The following is a 27,644-nucleotide window of genomic DNA, read 5'->3' as shown; positions in this document are numbered from 1 at the left end:
GCAACAGAACATTCTTTCCTACTGACACATATACCGGGTGATTTGTTTCAACTTTGAAAAATACATAGTCCCATAAGGGTTAGAAAATCACCAAAATTTTGAAATCAAGGAAAACTAGTTTTTTTAGGGATCTGAAACAATTTGCGCCACTTACACTAAATATGAGCTCCACCGCTGGTGGCTGACAATTTAGCAACTACTTGCACCTTTTTGATTATTTTTTTTTTGCGTTGGGTAGTGTTGCGTCGCCTTCAAGCAAAGCGCACGCGTCAATATAGGCCACGAGCTTCCGATTGACAAGCGGAGACTTAGCCACTTTTCGAGCGCTCCCGTAGTCCAAACATTCATGCGTTTCAGCATTCTGAGTCATGATTACGTTTCTTACCATGCTGAGAGGGTAGGCCGCTATTTGAAAACAGCCATTTCTGACTGACCATCCCTAATTTTTTTGAAGGCTCTTTCATCGCCAATGTACCACAAGCTTGGTTAAAAGCTTCCAAAAAAGGTAAAGGACGGCTATTTTAATTTAAAAACTTGCCTACCGCGCAGAAAATTACGCCAAATAGTTCATTCTCGGGCTCAGAAGTATAGTTTTTCAAAATTTAAATTTTCATTATTTTGAACAGGGGCGGACGCCCTCCCCCCTTAGGGATTCGACTTCCTGCCGACCCAAAGGGTCCCCTTTTGGCAATTTTTAAGAAAACCGTTTTTGACCGACCGACCCTAAAATTTTTCTAAAGGCGCCTTGGACGCCAATATATACTAAATTTGAGCGCGAGCGCGCTCCAAGAAAACGCGATTTTTTTCAAAAGTTTGCCTGCGGCGCAAAAAATTTGGCCAAAACCTAGTCTTTTTAGTGCTTTAGGAGAGCTCGGAAACAAGTTGGTCGACAAATTTTCGATAACTTTTTGAAAATCCGCCTCCCCTCGAGAAAATCCTAGATCCGCCCCTGATTTTGAACATGTTTCAAAAATCTTCCTCTTCTCCTTTTATCGAAAATCTTAGATCCGCCCTTGATTTTCAGGATACTAACTTTAAAGACCTGGAAACGTTTGTGATATCTTGTAAAAATCTCATTAACTTTTCAAATGAATTTTATAAATATTAATAGATTTATCGGGAACTGATAAGAGTACCTCAAACTCGAAACCATTTATTCTCAACAGTTCATAAAATTTCAAATCTCTATCATATCTAATCTTACTGCAGAAATAAACCACAGTTTGTTTGGAAGTCACTTTCAGCAAAGTTTTCAGTAAATCGTCAAAAAGCTCGTCAATATAAACTAGATCTGCTCCTAAAATTATGTCCGGACTGAATGTCATTTCCCACTTCGTGTCTATTTCAGTCCAATCGAGAATATTGACAACCACTGAGTCAGAAGAATTCACATCTGAAAAATTCAACTCGACGTTTTCTTTCAAAGCGTGAATCACACTTTTTCTATCCGTAGCGATAACTTGTTCAGCTCCCAGGTGTTTGCAGACGATTGAACAAAGCCCAGTTCCCGCTCCTAGCTCCAAAACACGCTTGTTTCGCACTAACCCCGGATACTTTGAGAAGTAGATCGAAAGAATCTCGGCTGATTCCCAGACAACTCCAGCGACGCCCACCGCGTCCCAGTCTTGCTTTATTTTTACTTCAAAGAAGTGTCCAGACGGTCCAGATGAAAATGAGAAAGTTTTGAATGACTTTTTAAACTCCGCAAATGGATGAGAGAATTGCTTTTCATCGTAGATAACCACAGCTTGGGAAGTAGAATCACTATCGCTCATTTTTGCATCCGAAATCAAAATCACGCAGGTTAAAAAAGACACAATCATGAAATCCAATTGACTTTCATTTCTATTCTAAAGAAACTTAAAAATGGGTTGTTTTTCTCAAATACGAAGTGCAGGAACAAAAAGTTAATTTAAGTTAACTTAAGTTTAATTTATGTTAATTTTAAGAGATTAATCACTTCGTTAAACAATTTTTTTGAGGCAATCAAAGTTGAGCACTGCATGTTCACTTGAGGCTTAAATTTAGCCGATGACTCATTTACAGGGACGATCATTCACTGGGTCAGATCAGAGGGGAATCTCCTGCTCAAGGAGAAGACTGCTTGCCAATTGGTTTTTTTTTAAATTGGCGTGCAAGTTGACTAAGCTTTCAGAAGTATTTACTCAATTCTGACTTTTGTATTTGACACTTCTGTTTAAAATAGTGTAATCATGAGGGTATCCAACTAACCATTCAAGTGCTAATCAAGGCCTAGGTAACCTAGGAAGTCCAAAAAAACTTTCTCACTTCCGATAATTTTGAGATTCTGTGCCGATATAAATCTTTAACAAAATTATTTTGCGGAAATAAACAGAACCTAATTTGTAATTTTAATTTTAGCTTTGTTTTGTGGGCGAAAATCTCCCTCAAAAAAAATTAAGATGCAATTATCAGATCAAACGAGTTTCTTTGAGAGAACGCAAACAACTTAATATTGCAACTCAAGCTTTTGCCTTTAAGACGTATGAGCTATGATATCAAATTGAGCAAATCTTGGCTAATATATATTCTGAACTTACCAATCAATGCATTAAATATTTTTATAAACCCAGAAATCAGTCTTCTTTAAATTCAGTTGTTGATTTTATATGAGTGCTCAAAGCACTTGCTAGATTCATACTGCAACTGGCTAAAAACTTTCGCTTGGTTAGCTTCGGTTCGCCTAGCGTGAAGGGATCCAGGAAGACACCGCCGGCTTCTCTGACAATGACAGCTGCTGCAGCTACGTCCCAGAGGTGACAGCCGGCAACAAAGAACGCGTCCGCACATCCCTCGGCAACGAGACAGAAGGAAAGAACTGAGCTGCCCGACATCCGAATGGCGCAAATGTGGTTCGAGAGGAGATTGTTCAATGTCTCAGTCGCCTCACAACACCAAGTTGCATCTCTCACAAAGGGAAGCTAAAGTAAGCGCGGTTTTAAAGATATGTACAGAAATTTTTTGCCACGACCTTTCGATTTTCTTATAAATCGAGTACTTCAGTAATTTTTTCGCTTGAATCAAGGGAATCAAAGTTGGCTTTTTCGGCTTTTCTGTAATACGCTCCAAAAAACCAAAATCATCATAAAAACTTGTGAATGAAAATTCATAATTTATTTTGCTGGAAATAATTTCAACTTTCAACCTTTGTATAAATTCAGGAGCAAATGCTTGATTCCTACATAGCCAAGATTCTGTTTTTTTATCTCTTTTAGATTATATCAACTAGTAATTCCGATCCACAGCCACAAGTCGCCGAAAGCTTACCTCTAACATAAGCATGCACTGCTGCATCTTCTCACAGGACGAAACTTGGATCTTGTTTCCATTGCAGAAAGCGCCTTCAGATTCCACAGCCGAGTACATTTTGTCACTCACAATATCATACACGACACCAACCACAGATCTAGGTTAACATAACTGACCTAATAGTGAATACTAATCAATGCTTCATCGGGATGTTCCTCACTTTTAGCGAAATTATGCATTTGGGGCACCTATTTGTTCCCGATTTTAGAAAACCACAGAATACACTTGTTCGGGATATTCCTCAAACATAGCCAACTGCCAGTTGGAAAAAAGTAATGAACGCAAGGAAACAAAAAAACACTGACATGTTTTTTGAAAAAAAAACTTCAACTTTCGAATCGCAAAGAAAAAAATATATGCCGCTTAAACTCTTTTGAATTTCTCGAACAAGTTATGATTAGTGCTCTCTTGATTAAGTAACCCAATTAGACCAAAAGGTAAAGCTTTATTTTGCTGGGAAATCTGATAACTAAATTCCACTTTCGAAATTAGAAATCGATCACGTTTTTCGTGATCGTTTCACTTTTGCTGTTGGGTAGTGGAGTTTGCCTTCCTTTCAGCAAAGGAAATGAACAAAAATTAAAAAAGTTAAACCGCAAAAAAAAATCAAAATTGAACGGGGAAAAAATTTAGACTTTTTCCTAAGAACGAAAAAAAAACTTAAAACATCACAAGACCTATCAAAGAGTGCTCACTGCGTTCATTACTCTAAAAAAGATGGGCTCTTTTCTCATGATAGAAGGACCAAATGCACAAAAATGATCAACCAATCAGCATCTTTTCAACAGTCCCAAACATACTGATTTTTCTGCTTAACTCGTCAGATTTTTGAATACTTAACTCTGATTCGCTAACAAAAATTTTGGGGATCCGGTCCTTCTGACAGGAGATATTTCTCTCTGGAAACTGGTGAGCAAAAACAAGATATTTGCTTTAGTTCAACTCTATTTACCAGAAGAAAAATAATTATTATTTAAAACGCCATTTTAAAGGAATTGTACCGATAAGCATAAAGCTCGACAAGCAAAAAATTTTAAAACTGCAAACTGTATCGACTAGCATACAAAATCAAACACAAAATTCATTTATTAACAATATTAAACATTATACGAAATGAAAACATTTAACGAAAAAATATATGTACATCACAGTTTTTTCATACATTTCCGAATTTTCGCGGCAATCAGTGTTTGGTTTAAGCCATTACAGGTCGGGAGGTAAGTTATCACGATTTGTGTGAGAAGGATTTTAATTTTCTTGTTGAAAGCTTATTTTCTAAATTATTCAATTTTCTCATTCTCAGATCAGAAATTCAAGTTTCAATTTGAGCTGATTATTCTTCTTGTTGTTTTGTAGTTCTGAGAAAAAAAGCTGTCAAAATTATGCTAGTCGATACATTTTCATGTTTTCAAACTTTTATGCTAGTCGATCTTTTTGCTAGTCGAATGGTCACCATTTTAAAAGCTACTTCTTAAGTATGTAAGTATTATTCAACGGATTCTATAAAAGATCCCTCACAAGTTTTTCTCAGCATGCATAATTGTAAAGGAGTGGAAATATAATTATAGTTGACAGCGAACTGCTAGTTTAGATTTATTAAATCCATCCAGACCTGGCTTTGTAAATGACCCCGATGGAAATGCAATATCCAGGGTAGCCGTGAACAAAATTCATAGTTCCATCAATGGGGTCCACAACCCATGTGGGCTCCACATCACTGCCCGAGAACTTTGTCTGACCTGAAAAATGTTAAGTTTATACTTAAGTGTGAGGTTAGACACCCAACATTTCAATCGAGCTTTGCTAAAATAAAAATAATTACCCGGAGTTTTTATTAGAAAATTTCGGGTAATTGGAGGCAAGAATTGCAACCACTGACATCAACCAATCATAGGGCTGAGAAGGACTAAATTGGATGCCTATATTACATTCACGAATTCATGGCATTAAAGCATAAAGAACATCACTTATATTTATCAGTGGTTATTGACAGTTTGTGTCCAACTTAGATCAGCAAATTAAAATAAAATTGTTTTTCAAATTAAGATTAAAATCGAATCGCAATTACCGGATGCTTCCTAATACAAGGATACATCTTCACGCTCCTTTTTTCTTTGCATTTTTTGGGTCTTTCCCATTACGACTAAACTTTTTGCCGGAAACGTTTAAATGTTTGAATCACTACTAAAAGGGCTTTAATATACATTCCATATACTCGACAAATTCCAAGTATACTTCCATATAATATACTCTACATACACTCGACCAATCCCGATGATTATTTGTGAGACCTGATTTTTCAATGGTCGAAAAAATTTCGCTACTGATAATCTCTCACTTGCTACAATTAATTTCAACGCCTATTTTTACTTATTTTTGAAACTAAAGCCAATTTTGTTCGCTAAAGCTATTAAATCCTTTCTTACCCTTTGCGGACTCTTCGCCTACAAATGAGTGAGTTGGAAAAGAAGTGCAAATAGCCGACTTGATGTTGTCTTCCACCAGCTGATCAGCTTCAGTCACTAAATCTGTCAAAAAAGAGAAGTATAAGCAAAAATAATGGTCAATCTGGTCTTTTGCCAGAGGTGGAAAAATTTGTAATGGCCGCCCAAAAAAAGGCCGCCGAAATTTTTCAAAAGCCAATCGTGAAAAAAGCTTACACTCTGTTGCCGAAGGCGAGAAAGGCTCTTTTCCTGCCCCCTCCCCCCCCCCCCCCCGCCTCGATTAGACATCAATTTTACAGTATAACCAGGCGTTTTACAAGGTTATGTATGAAGACCGAATATGTTTGCCACATACCAATTTTTGTAGGAATCGAACAATGTGAACAAAAATTAAATTGTAAAAAATCGCAGGTGGGGGAAGGGGGTGGAGAAAGAGCAGAGAAAAATAATTATGATAAAAAAACTAACCTCTTTGACGACAAAAAGAACGGCATGTTGAGAAGAGACTCAAGCACCCTAAAGAATTTTTAGGTGCCTTTAGCCTTTAAAAATGGAAACGAAGCAAACAATTATAAGACTTCGAATTTAAAGTTTTGCAATCGATTTATCGAAATTTTTGAAATGATTGCTGGTGGAGTTAATAGGGATGGATTTATTAGGCAGGGAGTGACCGCCTCCCATTCTCGGGGGATCGTCACTTTAGCAAAAAACTGCAAGTTTGAGTACTATTTAACGACATGATCTATTTTTGGCCGGCTAGTCTTAAAAATGTGCCAATTTAGACTTATTTTTAGAAACGGGGTAGACATTTTTGCCAAATTATAATCTACTGCTTAATTATTTTGAGAAAATTAAGGAAAATCAATTTGCTCGGTCCAAGAAGGGTAAAGAAAACTTTTGCAATAAGGGGGTGGGTTGAGGAATAGTTACATGGTACAAAATTCGTATATGCCTAACTGTTCAGTTCGTTCCCTATAGCGGGGATTCGTTACAAGTTACTATTGGGGGTATAGTTAACAAGATCCAACTTTTGATTTGATTAAACATTCGCTCTTGCTTGCAAAAATCTTAGATCCATCCTTGACAGCTATTGAAATAGCACGTATATCACTTCGTTGAAACTCTATTTTTATCTTTTCAACTGTACCGGTGAAGTCAAGCTTTGTGTCCACTTTGAAACTATCTTCGTCCAGTTTTCTTCTCTCTTGGAACCCTTTGGCCACTGAGGCATTATGTCTGCACAACTTCACAGCGAAATCTCGCCATAACAGAAAATCATCCTTCGAATAGCCATTTTGCATGACTAGATCCAGAAAAGAAAGAAGTTTTGATCGCTGCTAGAAGTGTTGCAGAACAAATACTGTGAATTGATAATCAGACTGAATTTCGTGGCCAACTGACCAGATAAGAAACCAGTCCATAACGGTAGCGAGCAGTTATTTCATTCATTACATTCAAAATCAAGCACTGCACCATTCAGAGTTTCCGAAAGTGAAATCACGCATTTAACACTCCTGGTTCAATCTTTAGTGCAGAACAAAAATTTACTCAGGAACAAGAAAAATTAGAATCAAAGATCCCAGGATTTTTTCTTTCGGATTTTGAGAGTAATAACAAAAATTGGGTTTACTCGACTTCAAACAAGTCATTTTTAGAACTCTCTAGAACAAAAAATAAGCATTAAGAATAGGAAAACAGAAAAATTAGAAAATTTTTGTTTAGTTATAGTTTTTGGAACTAATGCAATAAAAGCACCACCAGTTCAGTGGTTGGAATACAAAACTCTAATCAGATGTTTTCACGCATATTTCTAATATATGAGGAGTAACTACCGAGACAAAACTTAAAGTGATTAAACAAACAGCTTTCCTCATTCCGATAGCATTACGCTGTAAAACAGAATCTGCAATTCCCCTATGTATATAACATGGTCAGAAGATTGACACAGGGATACAGCGGAGCGTTGCCTCACTTGCAATACATTACAAAAACATCGCGTGGCAAGCTAGCAGACCGAAGATGACAGAAATCCGCTTTTTAAAATTTTGAAAAAAACTCATTAAGTTCAAGGCCAGGAAAAAAGTCTAGAAACACATTTACCAGCGCTAATTTGGCATTCATGCAAAATTATCCAGCAGTGGCTAAGCCGACAATACATGTGCAGACTCCCGTTTAGCCGAAAACAAAATTATTCTCACAAAAAAAAATCAGATACACAGCTTTGACTTTATCCAGCCAAAGCACAAGTCAAAATTTCGACGAGTATGCCGATATACCATCAGCCGAAACTGATTAAGACGAACAACATTTTGCGCCAAAATCAAACTTAATGAAAACTAAACGATAACAAACTCGCTTATGAATCGAGATCATTACCAACCATATTTATGATATATACAATTTTTGTAGCGCCGATTTAAATGGACGCCCCAAGGCAACAAGCCTGCTGGCAGGTGCCATTTGAGAGCTATTTTGAGAAAAATATCTATATGGTTTGTTTTTAGTCGTTGAAACTCAACAAGTACTCAAAAACCGTTTTATGTTGAGGTGGAAAAACAATGTATTATGTATATCAAAATAATTGTAGAGTATCAATACAAAAGCAGAAAATATTGAAGCTTAGTTTAACAACAAAAAAAGTAAAAGTTAATGATATCACAAAGAGAGGTCATCAAAAACTCACAAATTTATTCTTGCCCAAATTTTACATTGTGCTGGTTTCAGCCTCTAAATGTATGCGCAAGATTAACTTACTTCATTGTTTTGTATGATATTTAACAAAACTTTATAGTAAAGTTCGACAAACATATTAGAAAGAAGTCACTCTATCACTTTTTTTGCTAGTTTTACTCATCACATGTCTTGCGTGTGTCATTTTCTGATTCGTGTATCAATTTGTAATTTTTTATTCATTTTCTTTGATGTAATAAACATAATTATACCTATACTACCTTCTTTTCTCATAACTTTTTTTGAAAATTTAAGCATTTTTTACTAATACATTTCATAAACTAAGAAAACGAACAAAGTTTTCTCAATTTTCTTTTTTCGCTTCTTCGAGAGCTCTAAAATTAGGCACCAGTGGTATATAGTGTGCAAATCAGTATTTACCTCTTAATTTACTGCTACGAATTAACAAGTTACGAATTTTTGCTTCACTTTAGCAAAACAATTATCTGGAAAAATAAACTAACCATTCTAAGCAATAAAATAGTTTCCTTCAAATAAATACACACAATCATACAATTTCTCAAGATATAAATTGAAATCACAATCCAAATACAAATATTGGTATCACCGTTAAAAATTTAGCAAATTTAGCTATTTTAACTTTAATCAGATTCAAGTTGAAACGACTTCTCTACGTGCGGACTAATCAACTTCGCCAACTCTACTTTTTCACCGACTGCTAGAAATTCTCGCGCTTCCAAAGCCGCTGGTTCTAGAGTCTTCGGATGCAGCAAATGTCCTCCGGCTTCCGTTAAAATGACTGCTGCAGCTGCCACGTCCCAAATATGGGGTCCTATTTCGTAGTAGCCATCTGCAGAACCCTCAGCCACTTTACACACGTTCAGAGCAGCACTGCCTGTCATCCTCATTGCGGACAGACCGGCTGCGAGCAGATTGGAAATGGTCTTGGTAACGTCGGAGATTGATTGTTCGTCTCGTCTAGAAGTTGTCTAAAAAAATTAATCAAATTTGAACACAGGCAAGCTGCAATTCGGAAACACAAGCCACACAGCGCCAAAAATTGGCTCTTAAAGTAAACACAGAGGCGAAGCTGTGCTTCGCCAACACTAGCGGTAACACGACAAAAAACAGCTTTATAAAGTGAAATGAGAAAAAAAGAAAAAGGGCTCGAATTAGTAAGACTTTGCTAAGTATCGGATTCGAACCTGCGATCTCGAGATTTGGAGTCTCACGCCCTGCCCCTAAGCATTTCAAAAATATTGCGAGATAAATTGAGTTGGAAAATTCTGAAATCGGGCCCTTATTATTGTACTGATATTTTGGGTTCATTAGAAGAATCAGAAATGCATCAGCTGTGTTAACGTATTACTAATCGAATTACAAAGCACATGCTATCGAAAGCTGTACAGGTTCCCTAAAGTGGCATCAATATTTGCGTCTCAGGTTAGGAAAAATAGAAGTCGTACTATTGCATTACGCTTAAAAAAGTTCGCTAGAAAAAAAGGAAAAAACTAAAAAAATAAACCTTGAAAAAAATAACTGTATCCAAGATTCGGAATCGAACCCCTAAATCAAGAAATTGAGTCTCACGCCCTCGAATCTGTGTTATGTTCTCTTGAAATAACCCAAACAAGCCAACAATAGGCCGGATAAACATATGCCAATGAATTGCCAAATTTTTTACCAAATGAGCACTACTTTGAGCTATATCAACTCGTTCTATAAAAACATTGATCAAAAGCTCACATATGAAAGCAAAAAAACTATGAATAGCCAGATGCTTTGCAAGAAGCACAGAAAATTGTGACCAGAAAAGTTTTAGTAAAGCAATTCAAAAGACAACGAAAACGTTTCATTCTTTGTTTTTTAAACTCAGATGCGATGTAAATGCGATGCAAGCTTTTTTTCATATTTTTTCGTCCAAAATCTTAAAAAAACTTGCTAAAAAATTCAAAACACGGACCTCAAATACAATCATTATTAGAATTTTCACAGAGAACAGTCATTCTGTTAGAAGAAAAACCGAATTTCCATGAAAAACATTGTGGGAACTAAGCCAACAAAATTCAGCAGCCGGACGATAGTATAAAATAGCACAAAAAAATGCAGTTTGCATTTAGAACAGATGGAAAAGAGCTTCCCATCAGTTGCGATACAAAACGAATGACTACGATTACCAGCAAACTTAGAAAAAAATCGAAAAAAAAAAACATTCAAAAAATTGTATAGAAACTGCACTTAAAGGACAAAAAAATCCTGGAACAAAATTACCTGCGCCAGTAGAAATTTCACAAAGAGCTTTCAGAATGCCAAAAAGAAGCTGAACGATTCTGCGGGGTGTAGGCCGACAAAATGAGCAGACACAAAAGTCCAAAAACAGTCGAATATTTTCAGTTTCTGACAACTTAGCTGACAAGACTTGAGCAGACACCAGTTGGGCCGAAAAAAAATGATATTTTTTTTCTATATCTTCCAAGTTCCCCCTGAAAATAAAATGAACAAGACATGTACTTGCAACTGCAATGAAAGTTGCTTACAGCAAAAGCAAAATCCCGAATGCGACATTTTAGCCGACAAAACTTGAGCAGTTGAAACGAAAAAAAAACATTTTATGAAAAAAGTTAATCCTTCAAGTCGCCCCTGAAACTAGAATGAACAACAATTGTACTACAGATATTCAACTGCAAAATCCGTGATGTGGCAACTTAGCCGACAAAACTTAAGCAGACAAACGAAAGTCCGACAATTCAATTTTAACAAACAATTTTGTGTCAATTGCATACTACTGAGAAAAAAAGAAGATCCGACTTGAACCCCAGACTTTACGGTGCAAACACAATGGCGTTACTGGCGACGGCGCTACTAGAAAGGCGACGGGGCTACTGAAAGATGTTACGAGAATATGTAAAAGTAGTTTACGGGAAAAGTCTAAAAACTAGTCCTAACCGGATTTGAAGCCAGGAGTTTTGTTGCTTAATCCAACATTTGGCCATTTGACTTTTCTGAAAAACAGAACAACTTACTTCAGTCATAAGCAGACATTTCTCCAGTTTATCACAATCAGTTACACTGAGTGATTCTCCGTTACGATAGGCGCCCATTCCCTCCACTGCCCAATAGAGGTTATCCCCAAACACTTCATACACTACGCCTACGACAGGTCTCTTGTTGTGCAGAACCCCAATTGAAACACAGAACCCCGGATTCTTATGGACGAAATTAGTTGTTCCGTCAATCGGATCCACCACCCATGTTGGATTATTGGTTAGTGAGAGCTTTCCTTGACATAAAAAAAAACATGTTACAACTTAATATCAGTTGTACGTTTGTAATATTTGGAATTCAGGGGCGGATCTAGGATTTTCCGGAGGAGGGCGGATTTTCAAATTTTTTAAAATTTCGTCAAAAGTTTTGACCAAATAACGTGTTGTTTTTTTAATCAGCGCGCGCTCGCCCCTCAAAATTTGCCTTTAATGACGCACACAGAAAACATTAAGGTTCGTTGAGCAAAAATGGATCTCCTAAAATCGTACCAGTTATCGACCCTTTGTGGTCAGGGGGTCGAATTTCTGTTTAAATCTGCTACTTTTTTTTACAGCTGACTTAGATTGCTGGCCTAAAAAAGATATGGACAATTTTTTCATATTTCGAATGGCTCTATTATAAAATAAGAGTCATTCGAATTATGAAAAAATAGTCCATATCTTTCTTTAGGTCAGCAATCTTTGCAGAGCTGACCTTTATTTCCAGAAAAATCCTATATTACATATAAATTACGTAACGCCGTATTTATAACTATATTTATATAAATTTGAAAAGGCCGCAACCAAAAAAAGCTTTAACTCATTTTCAGAATTACTGTATATTTTCACCAAAGCAGCCAACGGATATAGTCGACTTAACAAGGGGTTTGATCATTTCTGGAAAGTTTTCACCTTTTGCCTATCAGAATTGTGTGTAGTGAATGTGAATCCATAAATAAAATGGGTAGCCTTCCAGATTATATTTCTAGAAATTGTGGGGAAACACCAGTAAAAGTGTGATATAGGAATCCCGGTAAAAACCAAGTGAGAGAGGGGTGCCAAAGTACATAATTTTTGGGCAAATACCACAAATAAATAACTCAAATGCTCCGGTCGGTCGTTTCAAAGCTTTTTCTCAATCGTTATTAACCTAACCTGCCTCAGTCGTTCAAATTTATTCGATACTTAAACTGACATCAACAAAGCACAAAATTGAACAATTTTGAGGCTTTCTATTTACATTAGGGACCCGTTTGGTTTCTTGCGACCCCTCTATCAGAATTGTGACGAAACACCTACCTCCTGTTTCTTCTGAAGTTTCCTCCCCTACAAAGAAGTGATCGGGATAGTTCTGTTTGATCATCTCCTTGATCATACGCTCCACTTCCTGGTCTGTTTCTGTCACTAGGTCAGCAACTGTACTTTTGATACTAACTACTCCTAAGAAAATTTTTCAATCAGCGAGCTTCATATTTTACCATTTTTAATGTCTATATAACCAAGCTTTATATTCAAAAGTGTTTCATGTTTTACATCAGCGAAAAACTTATGTTTATGACAATACACTGAATTAAAGATTTTGCATTGTTCTATACAGTAGTCATGACCATCAATTTTAAAAAATGCCAAAACGAACAGTAGCTCCAATGCAAAAGAACTCAGGGTAGTGCTCAAATAGCACAGAATGTTCCGACCAGTCTTAGAAAATTACAACGAAATTATTATGAATTTTTCAAATTAGTGTCGTTTTTTCGGCGAGTTGTGATAAAAAAAATCTGAGCGAAAAAATAGAGCTTAGACATTTTCGTCACTTATAGTAAAATCTGCAAATTGGAAAACAATTTTTGAAGACAATTAACAAGAAAAACAAAAAAGCAGAAAAAAAATATATATTTTTTTTTATTTTCAAAATTTTTTCCCAAATTTTTGAAGTGTTTGATTCTTAAGATGAAGCTTAAAACTCTAACAACTAACTTCATTTGAGAAAAAAAATTTCAAGGCATAAGTTAAGCATAAATAAGCTTATGTAAGCCTGCTCACTCGCTCGAAACTAGACGAAAAAGCAAAAATTTCAAACCGGTTTTTCTCGAAACTGGGAAATTTTTTTGGAATTTCTAAATGTCTTTCGAATCACGACTAAAAGGGCTTTAATATGATATATCACTCAACCCAGTCCGGTTATTATTTGTGGTACCTGATTTTGCGTGGAAAAAAAAAGAAAATTAAAACACCCGAATACAAAGTTCCTCTCCATTTTCAATGGTCGGAAAAATTCAACAGTGATTAAATGAAGACGGTAATCACATCCAGCTACCTATTCAACTAAAATTGTGTTTTGCACGAATTTTCTGAAAGGTTCCGACGAAATTTTGTTTGGTACGTAATTCCCAAATAAAGCATGGTAAGCTCGTCAAAAATGTACGACGTTGAAAGTCAGAAAAGCGAACACTCGGTGCGCTTAATACCTTGAGATATACTAGCTCACCTGTTTTCAAACTTCCACTTGCAAGGTCATTCGAGTGGCTCTCCAAGTAATTTCTCTTGTTCACGTCTTCCATAATTTTGCTACCACATAATTTACACATTTTAACCGCAAGGTCCTTCCATGTCCTGTACACTTTTACTGAATCAACACTTGAAGACATGCTTGCAACTGAAACAAATAAACATAACCATCTTAAGGTTATGAAGACACCCATCAGAAGGGCAAATCATACGACGGAGCAATCTGTATGGTCAAACAGCCACAGTTATTTCAGCACCATATTTTAAAAAGTATCATTTGTCACAAACTTTTCGCAGAATTTTCAAAGTCGATGCCTGCAGCTATTTTCAGGATTTTTCTTTTAATTTAATCTATTACACACCAATCAAACAAAAGCGTTCAAAATTTCACGGAAACCATCTTATACGACGCAAATAAAACTATGCTGCTCGTGTCAAGACGAATTTCTGAGTGTCCTTTAAACTTTATGCAGCTTTCAAGGAGTTGATACAGAAATTGATACAATTTCAAACATAGCCAACTCACAGTTGGAAAAAGGTTTTTAAAAAATGCAAGTAAACAAAAAAAAAACATTTGACTTTGAAAAAATCTCGAACTTCAAATTGAAAATTTTCGAATTCCAAAGAAAAAAAATAGATGCCCTTGAAGCTCTTTGAATATCTAGAACAATGTGTATTTGGCAATTTTCTGATAAAATTAACTTAACTTGAGAAAACTGGATCAATAGGTAAAGTTTATTATTATTTCGAAAAAAGAAATCGTTCACATTTTTTTGCGCCATTTCCACGTTCGTATTTCGAGGGTACTATTTACGTAATTTTCAGGAGATGAATTTTAATTGAACCCAAACGTACATATATACCTAAGTGCATTCATAAATGCATTCATATGTATGAATGCCTATCTGTAGTTATTAGAGCATTTTAGGACTTTTTCCTTAACAAAAAAAAACAAAAAAAAACAAGACCTAATTAAGAATCTTCACTGCGTTCATTACTCTTAATCATGTGATTTGCTTTCGGCAAGAGTCACGACGCTTTAGTTCATTTCACTATCTTTGAAACCAAAAAAAAAGACTGTTTGAAGGGCAGTCAAAACTATCAGACCTTCGTTTTGACACGGGCAGCATAGCTAGAGCTCGGTTAGTTTGCTAAGCCACAAAAATAATTTGCAACTTTTTTTTCTTTATTTTACTTACGGACGCCCTTAGGGTATGGTTATCTTTTTGCTTATCACTTTTTGAGGTCAATATCAATATTTTTTGAAAGTGAACGAAATTTTTTGACATCTACCTTTCAAGCCGACCTCAAAATAAAAACAATATTTGTATCATAAAACACTTTGAGCAATAAGTTCTGAAATTCTAAGTTTTTCAAAATCCTTTTGTGTGTTCCTGAGGCGCACGGGGGGTTAAAAATTATGTATCCCCTCAAACAGTCACCAAGCAGATCAAACATAAGCTCAAATGACAGGAGCGAATCAGAACTTAAATATGACAGGAGCGAATCAAAACAATTGCAACTTCAATGATAATAGCTTACTGCAGAAAAAAATTCTATAATGCGGCAACGAAGCCGACAAAACATTATCAGACGGACTATAGGCCGTAATTTTTTTTTGAAACGGGAAACTTTCGATCTGAAAAAAAATCAGGTCCTGGCCGGATCACGCTTAGGACTTTTGCAGTTCGAGGTCCTTATCTTTGCCGTCCCAGTCGTTACATCTAAATCAAAAAGGCTGAAGCCAAAAAATTTGAAATTATATTCGATATCAAGAGTACTAATACAACTTCTAAACTGTACTGTAATATCAGCAGTTCAATAGTATGATTTAAATTTTCAAAAAATTGTACATGTCAGCACGTAAATGGAGTGCACGTGTTGTCCAGTGATTAATTGGATATTTTTATACGAGTTATTAGCCCGAAAAAGTCAAAATTGAATTTGGTAACGCATTCTAATCGCAAGCAGGAATACTTGAAACTATATGTACACTTTTGCACCATTAATGTTTTTAAAGTGTTAAAGTGTTTTTGCAACAGGCGTAAACTACAATTACGCCTTTGAGCGGAAAACAAAAAACGTCATAAATCATGGTCATTTTTTGAGCGCATAATTTCATAAAATGTGTAGCTTTTATTCCCCATTTCCACTGAAATACTCAAAACAAAAAAATATAACGTTTGCTTTTTAAACTCAGCACAATAAGCTTGACTAAATCGATGAAACAAGCTTAAACGATTTAATTAAGTTTTTCAATTAAAAAACTTCATGCACTCGGATTTTTAGAACCCGAGTCGATAAATTTACAAACAACAGAACGAATGTCAATTGTGACAAAAATTGTCTAAAATGGAAAAAAAATTCCGTGTTTTGGCAATTGAACGACAAACATAGCCAACAGACAGTTGGAAAAAAGTCAATGAACGCAAGTCAATAGAAAAGACAATAAACGCCAGTCAACTTCAATTTCGAAGAACAAAAATAAGATGGCCTTAAAGCTCGTTGAATTTCAAGAACAATATGTGACCAAAACTGTTTTTGATAAAATTAACCCAATTTGAGAAAACTCGATCAATAAATAAAGTTTTCACTCCGCTGGGCAATCTGAAAATTAAAATCTAATTTGCAATTAGAAGACAATCGCCTTTTGCGTGACCTTTACACTTTTGCTGTTCGATAGTGGAGTTTGCCTGCCTTTTAAAAAAATGAACTGAATTTATAACGAAATCAAAGTCACACCGCGAAAGACTACTTTCATCGACTCTTAAAAATGAGCAGACAGTCCAGTCCGACAAATCAATTTATCCCAGAAAAAAAAATCAATTTCACACAAACTGAAGAAAAAAACAAGATCCGGCCGGCATTTGAACTACAGACCTAGGGGTGCTAAGGCGCCAGCATTACCTCTGAGCAAACTGATAAGAATCATGGAAGTTGCTTAGGTTCAATAATAACGCAATTTCAGTTTCTTACATATTTGAAGAAAATTTTCTTACGAGATAAAAAGTTGTACCTGATTACAAGTCACTTGCTCTCGCAAAAGATAATAAAACTGAGAAACTAAAATCTTCTCAAAACCTCTTTTAAAACTCCAAATAAAGATAGACCAAACTTGAATATGACACCACAGGAACTTATTATCTGGCTCTTTAATATGATTTAACTTTCAAATTTCTATTAGCAACTACCTAACATTCTCAGTTGGGAATAGTACGGTAGATACCTCGTGACAAGCAGGTAAACCGTGATATATGCCAACAGAAAAACAGATCTTAGTGTGATCGAATCCTTGGTCAGGCTCCCGATCTTGATCTCGCCGACAACCAGTTTAGACCACAGCTGTGAAAATCTGCAAAATAGGTTTGTGATCTCAAGTTCAATGGAAAATAGGAACATTACTATAAAAAAAATTTTGGTGGGACCATTATATTTACCTTTCTATTTCATTAACTTTTTTTCTGCATATGAGACAATTCTAAAACATCATCCCGTACGTAACAGCACTGCATCAAAGATTCGCTTTTTATTTGCTCTGAAACTACCAGTTTTTTTTTTTTAAAAAACTCGCGCTAAAAAACGGAGCTGTCGTTGATTATTTTCAGAGAACGCTCATTCAGAAACCGATGTGTTTGAGAATAATCAGCCATATTCACTCTAACAAGAGTTCAAATTAGAACATCCTTTTATAAACTTTATTAAGCTGAAATTGTGTAAAAACTTACATGTCAGTGGCCAACCTTCGCCTTGAAAAACCTATGACAGCAGCATTTATTTCTATCTCAAAATCAACATTAACTAATTCTAAATCTGAAGAGAAAATTCTGATCAAAGAAAATTTGAATTGAAGACCAAAAGTCTGGAACTTAAGCCCGAAATGTTTCTTCTCAATTGAAAACAGTGTGAAATAAAACAGTCTATCATTTAGTTTTATCAGGTTATTTATTTAATAGGAGGTGAGTAACGAAGAGTTTTCGTGGATTGCAGATGGTCTAGGAACACTTCCCCTTTCAAATGGTCCATTTCGTGCTGCATCACTGCCGACAAAAGACCTCTGCAATTGATGCTAACAGGTTGCCTCTTTTCATTTTCAGCTAACAATCAAAACATTTCATGACATTCTTAGTAAATATTGGCAACTAAGGAATTGTATGATTTATTATCTTAACTTTCATCTAAACTAACATAAATATTTTTAAAAAGAAGGTCAATGTCAATATTGAGTAATTGAAAAGTTTTTTGCATTAAAATACAAGAATTTAAGTTAACTTTGATTTACAACGGCTATATATTTGCTTAATCAGAGCTAAATATCATATAAATCCAGTTGATCATCACGAAGTCAGATATTGGACAAAGATTCGGGCTTGTTGAAAATTATGTGTTCCAATTTAATAGATATTCAAAAGTAATATCTTCCCACTGCAAATTTTTATCAGGAGCGACCACTTAAACCAAAAATGCCAATAATAAAAAGAGTAAAAGTCCTCACCTTCAATGATGACGTTTGAGTACCTCCAAACGTCACCGTCTACACAAGGAACACTAACACAGGACTCTCTGCTCGTAAATTTGGCACTGTTCACGATTTTCATTCTGGGGTTGACGAACACAGAGAAGGGCAATGGCTCGCCTCCAGAATCTCGCAGCACTAATCTATTACAAATACTTTTTGTAGTGCCAGGAACATGAATCTCCTTATTAAAAACTGAGATATAATCTGATTCAGTAATGCAAATATACACGCAGAGTAAATTCTGGGTGCAGATCACAATGCCAGCTTTTAAAAACAGTTTATTGAAAGATAGAAATCAGAATCGGACGAAAAAGGAGATACTCATAGGGATAACATCATTTGTTTTCGTGTTCAGGTTTCTAACAGTGAGGACAGACTTACTCACGAGGTATGTGCACTGCAAACATCCTTTTAGCGTGACCCAACTGATTGGCAGAAATCCCAATTGGAACATCACTGCTGTTGCTCGACTGCAAAAAAAACAGCAAACAAATAACACAGGGAAACACGTATAGACATGTGTTTCTAGAAACAGCAAGTAGGTAAGATGATAACCGATAGGCGAATTCGCCATTTTCGTTAAAATACGCGCCTAAAGTATACGTATAGCTTGTACTCCGCTATTGCCTTAGCAGCCGTTTGAACACCAGGGATAAAAATAAACACAGACAACAGACACAGATGGTACAGCATCGTCAATAAACGCAAGGAAACAGAAAAAAGACTGACTTGCTTTTTAAAAAAAACTTCAACTTTCAAAATTCAAATTAAAAAAAGACCTACAATCTCTTTGAATTTTAAGAACAATTTATAATTGAAACTTTTCTGATAGTGTTAACCTAAATTTTGAAAACTGGATCGAAATAAAGTTATCACTCAGCTGGGAAATTTGAATTAAAATCTACTTTGTAATTAGAAGTCAATCACGTTTTTCGTGACCTTTACACTTTTGCTTTTCCTTTTGCCAAATTTGAGCATTATAAAAACAGTAAAAATCAATAATCGAGCGGCAACTCAGCTGATATTACTCAGACTACACCACTTGTGCCGAAAGGTTTTCCTAGACAATTTTGAGCTATAAAATTTATAAATACAATGTTTTACACTAAGTGAAAAAATCTACAAGGTAACTAAACAAAATCAGAGTACCTAAACTTACAGAACGGCCATCAAATATAGCGATAATTGCTTAAATCAGAAAAAAAGATGCCTTGAAAAAGCCATGCTTTGGAAAGTAAGCCAATAAAAAAGCAGACAAATATTAGTTCGATAATTCAAGTTATCCCAAAAACAATTCAATTTTCATCATATCAAAGAACATCAAGGCGCCGGCGAGAAACCTGTATCTTACCTTCCGAAGGCGCGTGCTTAACCTCTTGACCAAAAGAAAAGTTGCCTAGAAGATGTCGAGGTTCATTGATGAAACAAGGTCAATATCTAATAGTTCTAAAAAAAAGTAGCGTACCATAAAAAACGTATAGCCCTGTAATACATGTATACTTTCTCTCAGAAGTAAAACAATTGATTCTTTTAACTTCCATACGAAACGAAACTGTTAAAACTATTGCACTAACTTGAATGAGTTTGATCGTAGACTATTTTATTGTTTACGAGTTGAAAACAAGAGAAACCTGAAAGCTAACACCCAAAATTGTCCAACGGTCAATCAAAATCTAAACCCCTTTAAATCTATAAAACATAGCCTACAGAGAGATGAAAAAGTACAAGATAAGTACAATTCAATATTTCAAAAAAGTACAAGATAAAACGTCTGAGACAATTGATAAAAAATAAATGACTTGCAATTTGGCTTTAAGGGTTGTAGATCAACTACCGATGCCGTTTTTCTTAAGGGACAATTGAAGGAACTATTTGCATCACATAAATGTTGATCTCGAAATGGTCCTCGACCGTGCTCCGAGGGAACTGGTCCCATGGGCTGAGGCAACAGCGAGTTCCAGAAAATTTGGTACGACTAATTTTGTGTCTGTACACCGAGTCGAAGACCGATTTCGCCGAGTCTGCACACCGAGTTCGCCGACCCAAAGAAGGATTACTTCGAAATTAAACTAGGCGTGCATCAAGGATCGGCACTTCGCCCATTGTTTTTTTTAATAGTAATGGAAGAGACCACGAGAAAATGTCGTTCCATGGTACCATGCGATATGCAGATGACCTTGTGATATCCGCTGAAACGGAATTCCAGTCTATTGAGAAGTTTAATTCTTGGAATGAGGCTTTGCAAAAACGCAGTTTAAAGATCAACGTAGATAAGACAAAGCACTTGACTTCAGGCCAAAAATGTATTCCTCAAAAAATAGGAATATTCATGGGCTTGTTGTTTAATGGGAGTCGGCGCCAATTCAACACGCTGCAGGTTTTTGTAACCAATGGGTGCATAAAAAATGAGGTGGTCTGAGGAAAATACGTAAACAAAATACTAATTATGTTTGTTCAAGATGCAATAATCCTTCCAATTATCGCTCAAATCAGAATGCTACTCTACCGATCAATCAATTTGAAACCATGAGTACTGACAAAGAGTTCTGTAATCTGAGTGATATGATTTTTCGATGAAAGTAATGCAATACGTGCATCATCGGTCATAATAGCAGCTTTCTGGACAAAATGGAGGCAAATTGCGCTTCTGTTGCTGAATAAAGATAATGACTTGATTAGAATGCGTCATATCTACTGAGCTTAACTCTGCCCAGTTCTGATTTACTGCTCTGAAATCTGGGCGCAGACCAGGGCAATATCCAGCTCTCTTCAAAGCTGATGTGAAAGATCTGCAGGTTACAGGAGTCACTTATAAAGACAGAGTTACCAATAAAGTAGTAATTAAAATAACAGGTCTTGTTGATCTACAAGCTAAAAACACGGTCGCGGCTACGATAGTTTGGCAATTTCCTAATGTCCAACTCCGCCACAATGGGAAAACGCACAATAAACGCATTAATAGTAGTAATTTGCAGCAACCGTTCAAACAGGAAGAACTGACGAAAAGAAAGCAGTCAGCTGATTAAGAAGAAAAAAATACATGCAAATTTGAACTTTTAGACTAATTTGGGATCTAAAATTTGTATGAGAAATTTCTTTTTGCGTGGAAAAATTTTTTCGCATTAATCCATATTTTCTTTATCTAACTATGTCTGTCGAAAATGTGGCAACTCTCTTTAACTTGAATCGGTTGGTGAGTATTAAAATATTTTGAGCACGGTATAACAGCTTAAAGTTCTTGTCTGAAACGAACAGAAGGCATCAAATTGAGGTGATTAGATAAACAATCTGTTGAGACATTTTACCTTGCATTGTGCGAGCTTACTATATCTTGAACTTTTCTTGTGTTTATTTTAATCAATTTCCTTAAACGTTTGGCGGGCTCAAAGATTAAATATAGCGCCCATAGCAAAAAAACGACTATTAAATAATAGATTTTGATTTAGAAAGCTCGACAATTTACTAAAAACTTCAAAGGGTAAAACAATTCTGTGTTTAACAAAAAAGAAATAGAATTTCACATTTTGACGATAATCCCAATTTCAATGCTTAACAAAGCTCCAGTTGGTTTTCAGTGCGTTTTAGTTTGTTAGAAAATTATATAATTCAGAAAATGCACATGTTTTTATGTAACCATATCAGAAAATGGACTGCACCGGCAACTTATCAGTCAACGATTTCAATTTTTCTTTTTAATCTTTTCTTCTCTTTACTCCCCAATTTTTTCTTTTTAATCTTTTCTTCTCCTTACTCCCCAAATTCAAAAACATTTACATGTCATGCACACCATGGGTACTTCTTACAATGTAAATCATTCTTTATTTTGACTCAGCCAATTAGGAGTAACAAACGATTCTACACACACACACAAAATGTTTAATGAATTGCAATTACGGCAGCCGCCTGACAATAGTTAAGGTAAACTTGGATGTTGAAGCAATTTGGCTAACTTCCCAAAAGCGTGGAATGAAAACTTCCGCGGCTCGTATATTCTTTGCTTTCGAAAAAGATTTTGTTAAAAAGTAAATACTAACTCTTCTCCACGAGATCAGTGAGCGTTTAGGTAGCTGCAGAATGGCTTTCATTTTCGACACGAGAATTGAAACAAGCTCTTCGTCTTTCTCCCAAACTATCGGCTGACACTTTTCTCTCAGCAATGGATGACCAAGATAGACACAAAAGTCAGTGGCGCGTTTAAGCTTGAATAAATTTTGCAACATGTTGGTCTTATAGATGAGAAATTGGCAAAACTTTCAAATCAGCATCGTTGAGAACCGAGATTTTTCAGGCAAATCAAATACATATTCTGTATGCATCTCCTGTTTTCTAAAAATCCAAGTCTGAAAAAATCATCATCATCAACGCAAGCTAGCGAACAGAGACGGTAACAACTAAGTCGAAAAAAAGTTAGGAAACTTTTTTGGAAACAAAATAAAATCAATTTCAGAAAAACAAGCGGTAACACAAAACACCAGCATTAAATATTCTTTTACTATTTAAGCTGGCAATAAGTGGTAAACGACCGTTGACCCAAAAACAGAAAACACAAAAACTGGCAAAAAAAACAATCTTAATATGATTATTTTATTGATGTAATAATTTCATCCTATTTTAGTGAATAATTTAACCCATTTTAAGCAAACTTAAAAGATCACTGTTCGTAGAAATGGGAGGTTATAGACCAAGCTAACTCCAACGTCAAGCTACTGACAATAGAAGCACTTCAAATCTGGAAGGTGAGACCGAGATAAACACGCGCGATGAGTTCAGGAGCAGGGAACTGACCTTTAAATTTTTGTATCGAAAACTTATTTTTGGCTTTTTGAAGGGTAATCAGATGGTCAAAAGTATCATAGTAACCGAGGTTACAGTCAGGAGTCCCTTCATCACGTATTCCAGTCAAAATCCTTGTAATTTTCTAGATATGCAAGTGATAATGATAAAAGAAGATGACAAGTGTTTAAATCCTTTTTAATTAAAATCGATACGGGTTACGTTTCTTCAATAAGAACACGCAACTCGACACGAGAAAATATAATATACAAGTGTTACAAATAAAAAATTTCGTCGAAAGTTATTTTGTCATTTATTGTTCCGAGTACGCAAGCGGAGTTCGCAATCTGCATTGCCAGGGAGATTCTGTTTTAAAACGCTGCCTGCTCTGGGTTCCTCAGTGCATATGCTTAGGTTCTTCCAAATCTTGCTCAAAAAAGTTTCTGGGCTGGGGTCGGCCGCGCCCTGAATTTCAAAAGCTAGCGGTTGAAAAAGATATTCATCATTTACAAGATCTTCATACTTGTCAATTTTTCGCTCTTCCGCTTCAGCGGCAGCCGTACCAGGGTTACAAACAGACCCTTGATTAATCCTACAAGGAGCTAAGGAGTCTACTACCGTTACATCCCACAAGAGCTGCTTACCAACAGCCCATGGAACGAGCGTCAAACCTTCTGGTCGCTTCTGATTGGTCCTGTAGAGGTGTCGTGGTTCTAAAACAGACGGAATGTGAGTGGGAGATAACCTCTGCTCTATAAGGGCATTCAGGTTTGAATGCCTAGAGAATCTCCCTGCACTTTTGAGTCAAGAAAAACCATGCCAACCATCCTCGGTAACGTCTTTTCCGCACACGCACTTATGCCGTTCGCATATTTGTGAGCCTAATCGAAGTCCTATCGCAATTCTGAGTTGTTGGTTCGACAGTTTTAACCGTAAATTTTTGCACGGGATGACGTTCAACCATTGGGAGCCAAATCAATCTTGGAACGCGTTGAATCTTTTTACGTGCGTTGGTTCGAGTCGTAAAATCAAGTCTGAAAATTCGCTGTCAAAAATTGGCGGCTTCGTCCAATTTTTTTGGATTTCTTTCAAAGTTCAAACCACCGTTTAAGCGCATCATCATAGGTTCCATCCACATGCTCCAAACCAAAGATTTCGCTCAAGGCATCTTTTGCTCTTACTGCTGAGGCTAAGAAAGCGGGTAAAGCGAGTAGACGAGCGGAAGAAACGCCCAAGCCACCGTTGGCAGCCGGGAGAACTGCTTGTAAAAACTGGTTATCTTCCATTTTCACGTTAGTGACCTTGCATAACGAATTTCTTAGTAATTTGTCGTAGCGTTCCAAAAAATCATTTTGCAAAAATCAAGGACTCGTACGCAAAAAATATAGGAGTTTTGGCATGCTAAAGCAGTTTTTCAGGAGGTAAGAACCATAATGGGCGTCTAGTTTGTCAATGACATCCGAGATTTTTTCAAGCTCCATAATTTTTTATTTTTATTTTGGGGCATATTTTTCGAAATTGTGTTAAAATTGAATTATACTGTGTACTAGTAGTCGGTCCCAAAAAACAAAGTTCGCACTTCTCAGTGTTCAAGCTCAGGCCGTAAATTTGTTCCGATTTCAGAATATTTTTAAGGTCTCGGAGTACTACCTTATAGTCGTCGGCTAAATTTCCATCATCTAAATACCAGATGTTAATTTTCGACTCCAACTGTTTGACTAGTGTATGAATTGTTTCCGCAAAAAGGGGTGGGGGTTCAGGATCACCTTGCTGAGTTCCGTCTTGTGACATTATGACAGAGCTTCCATAAAAAAGGTAACTAGGTTTAGCATACGCGCAATGGGTGCAATTATACAATTCGGGGCGATTTGAATAAACATGATTCAGCATTGTTTCTCTATTTAGAGAGTTAAAGGCATTCTTAAAATCTAGTTGTAAAAGAACAGTACATTTTGGGTTGTCGTCGCGTTCAATTAGGTTTCGAAATGAGTGCGCAGCTTTTTCTGCTCCTCGTTTAGTACCGCATCCGACCTGTACGTTACCGAAAAAATTTTGTCGCTCGGAGAGGGCCTTGCTTCCAGCGCATTTAGACGCGATACCTCTCAGCGTGCTGCCTATGCCAATCGGTCTCAACCCTCCGTCTATTTTTATGAGGGCGATAAGCTTTGCGCCAAAAAAAGGTCTTAGGGGTTCGGGTATTTTGCCATCTCCAATGAGGTTTATCAGCTTGGTAAGCGATTTCAAAAAATTAAGTCCTGCACTGCCATTTGCCTTACTAACAAGATCTTTAAAAATTTGAGGAACAATTTTATCAGGACCTACTGCTGATCCGTTCGGAAAGGACATCATCGCTCTGTATAGGTCGAAATCGATTGCGAAAAAACTATCCAACTTTTCTGGATTTGAAGCTGCAAATTTGGCTCGCTGAGGGTGCTTAGACAAGAACTTTTGATAGTTATCAGTTGAAAAAGGAGCAATTTTGTCGTCCGTAGCAGCAAGCCTTATTCCTCCCTTTACATTTCTTTCATACTACTTACTAGCTTACTACTTATTAGCTTTATTCTCTGCTCGAGGTCACTCAGAGGCGGGCTTGAAACTTGGGGATGGGGTTTTGGAAGTGACACGTAATTTGCTCGAATTTTTTTATTTATCAAAGAGCTCATGCTTGTGGTCTGTTTACGTCCACTTCTTTTCGGTTGCTCCAAAAAAAACAAGAACGACATTAAAAAAATTAGCCATTTTATAACATCTTCTACATTGTAGACGATGTCATTTATTTTGTCTGACAGACTTTCCGCCAAGGGAACACGCGAGTCTTTTGGTACTCTCTTGAGTACTCGGACGTTTGAGATGCTTGTAATAACGTAATTGTCTAGCACAAAATCATTACCTATTGTTGCTTTATTAACAGATTTTACATCAACGCATAAAAGACACTGAAACCATTGGGTTTTCTTAGAGTCGCTAAGAGAAATTTTTACACAACTGATATGATACCAACTAGAACAACAATCACATCTAATCCAATTTATCAGTCCTGAAGGTTTTAAGCAATCTTTGCTTGTACACTCTTTGTTATTTTTCCTCATCTTGACTCAGCATAAAGGCAAAAAAAAAGGATTTTGACTGGACTTTAGGGGACTGAACTAACCCATGATAATCGGTTATTGGGAATTTTATAAATCAGCAAACTAAATTAAAAAAATAAAAGTCAATTAAATTAATTTAAATTTTAAAATCGAATTATAAAAATTAAAAACAAGGAACAATCTTACCCGAGCTCAGTAGGTCCAGCGGTGCAGCACCAGACTCTTCGAGCCAGGTCCAGTTTCCCAATTCCCCACAGAAAGCCACTTGACAGACCTGTCTCTAAAATCCCTCAGAGGGTTTTCCACAAACAGGCACAAACATCAAACATAACAAATCTAATAATAAGTTTATCACAACAATTATAAAAGCCGAAATTTCGAAACAAACAATTGACATGTTTCGAAATTGGAAAAAAAGACAGGTCAAAAAGTTAAAGTCAAAATCAAAATTAATTTCATTAAAAGATAAAATTAAGAGAATGTCTCAGAAATTTAAGTCTGATGATAAAATCTTGATGTAATTTTAGCGCGAATTTCAAAGCTGCAAACTTCTGATTGGTTGAATTTTGAGTATTTTGAATAGCCAAAAACTTAGGATGCTTTTATGATCAATGATCATTTTCAATTATTGTAAACAACATCCTGTTGATTCCCATAGTAGCAAAAACGTTTGAAATTTTTATTTTTATCAAAAACCTCTTCGATGATCATTTTTTAAAGTTTTAATTCTTTTAAACTTGATGATGCACAAATGTGCAAAAACGTTCGTAATTTACATTTTAAACTCCCTCTATAGAAGATTAACGAATCGGAATTTACACTTATGATTATGTTTCACGAAAGAAGACAAGACACGAAATCTTTTTTAAAAATAAAGAGCTCTAGTAACAAAACGACTAGAGTTAAAATGTGACAAACCAGCACCTATTTAAAAACCAAAATACAATGTAAAATCACGAAAGAAATTTAACATTCGCCCGGAAGTACATATCGACGGAAAATAAAACTAGGTTCTAAAACGACTGGCTAGCGTCTAAACACAGCTCTACATGCTTTTCACCGTCTCTGCCAAAGCCAGATCTTTTAGCGGTTTTCCTAACATCGGGTCGACAAAAATGTTAGTCCTTTCCGGCTTCGACCAGAACGCTCAAATTAACTTAATTATATGGAAAAATAAGGAGCTCATGGCTGGGTCTCAGTATCACCAGACCACGAGGTCACTCCTAAAAACAGGGCTACTACTATTTATTATTTTACTATTGTTTTTGCTCAG

General features: G+C 36.0%; 4 protein-coding genes across 4 annotated transcripts; all 4 read right to left on the bottom strand.

The window, feature by feature from the left end:
• Positions 1 to 1,039: 1,039 nt before the first annotated feature.
• LOC134844341 (protein N-lysine methyltransferase METTL21A-like) lies at positions 1,040 to 2,119 on the bottom strand. The gene has a single exon (XM_063860978.1). It carries the CDS (start codon positions 1,821 to 1,823, stop codon positions 1,077 to 1,079), a length of 747 nt encoding a protein of 248 aa, XP_063717048.1. The 5' UTR covers positions 1,824 to 2,119; the 3' UTR covers positions 1,040 to 1,076.
• A 374-nt stretch (positions 2,120 to 2,493) lies between these two features.
• Positions 2,494 to 7,155, bottom strand: LOC134844218 (inositol monophosphatase 1-like). Its single transcript, XM_063860799.1, has 5 exons — positions 6,922 to 7,155; positions 5,757 to 5,858; positions 4,943 to 5,069; positions 3,289 to 3,427; positions 2,494 to 2,942 (listed from the first exon to the last, which is right to left on the bottom strand). Exons 1-5 carry the CDS (start codon positions 7,073 to 7,075, stop codon positions 2,598 to 2,600), a joined length of 867 nt encoding a protein of 288 aa, XP_063716869.1. The 5' UTR covers positions 7,076 to 7,155; the 3' UTR covers positions 2,494 to 2,597.
• A 1,804-nt stretch (positions 7,156 to 8,959) lies between these two features.
• On the bottom strand, positions 8,960 to 14,137 carry LOC134844192 (inositol monophosphatase 1-like). Its single transcript, XM_063860760.1, has 4 exons — positions 13,974 to 14,137; positions 12,788 to 12,928; positions 11,489 to 11,745; positions 8,960 to 9,454 (listed from the first exon to the last, which is right to left on the bottom strand). The coding sequence occupies exons 1-4, from the start codon at positions 14,131 to 14,133 to the stop codon at positions 9,107 to 9,109; spliced, it is 906 nt and encodes a 301-aa protein (XP_063716830.1). The 5' UTR covers positions 14,134 to 14,137; the 3' UTR covers positions 8,960 to 9,106.
• A 3,759-nt stretch (positions 14,138 to 17,896) lies between these two features.
• LOC134844567 (peptide deformylase-like) lies at positions 17,897 to 22,871 on the bottom strand. Its single transcript, XM_063861304.1, has 4 exons — positions 22,544 to 22,871; positions 18,891 to 18,979; positions 18,486 to 18,649; positions 17,897 to 18,087 (listed from the first exon to the last, which is right to left on the bottom strand). The coding sequence occupies exons 1-4, from the start codon at positions 22,727 to 22,729 to the stop codon at positions 17,936 to 17,938; spliced, it is 591 nt and encodes a 196-aa protein (XP_063717374.1). The 5' UTR covers positions 22,730 to 22,871; the 3' UTR covers positions 17,897 to 17,935.
• Positions 22,872 to 27,644: the final 4,773 nt, after the last annotated feature.

The sequence above is a fragment of the Symsagittifera roscoffensis genome, chromosome 4 (genome assembly GCF_963678635.1).
Source record: "Symsagittifera roscoffensis chromosome 4, txSymRosc1.1, whole genome shotgun sequence".
NCBI classification, from domain to species: Eukaryota; Metazoa; Xenacoelomorpha; order Acoela; family Convolutidae; genus Symsagittifera; species Symsagittifera roscoffensis.
Note: the sequence above shows the minus strand (reverse complement) of the source record. Positions and strands in the feature narration are given on the sequence as shown.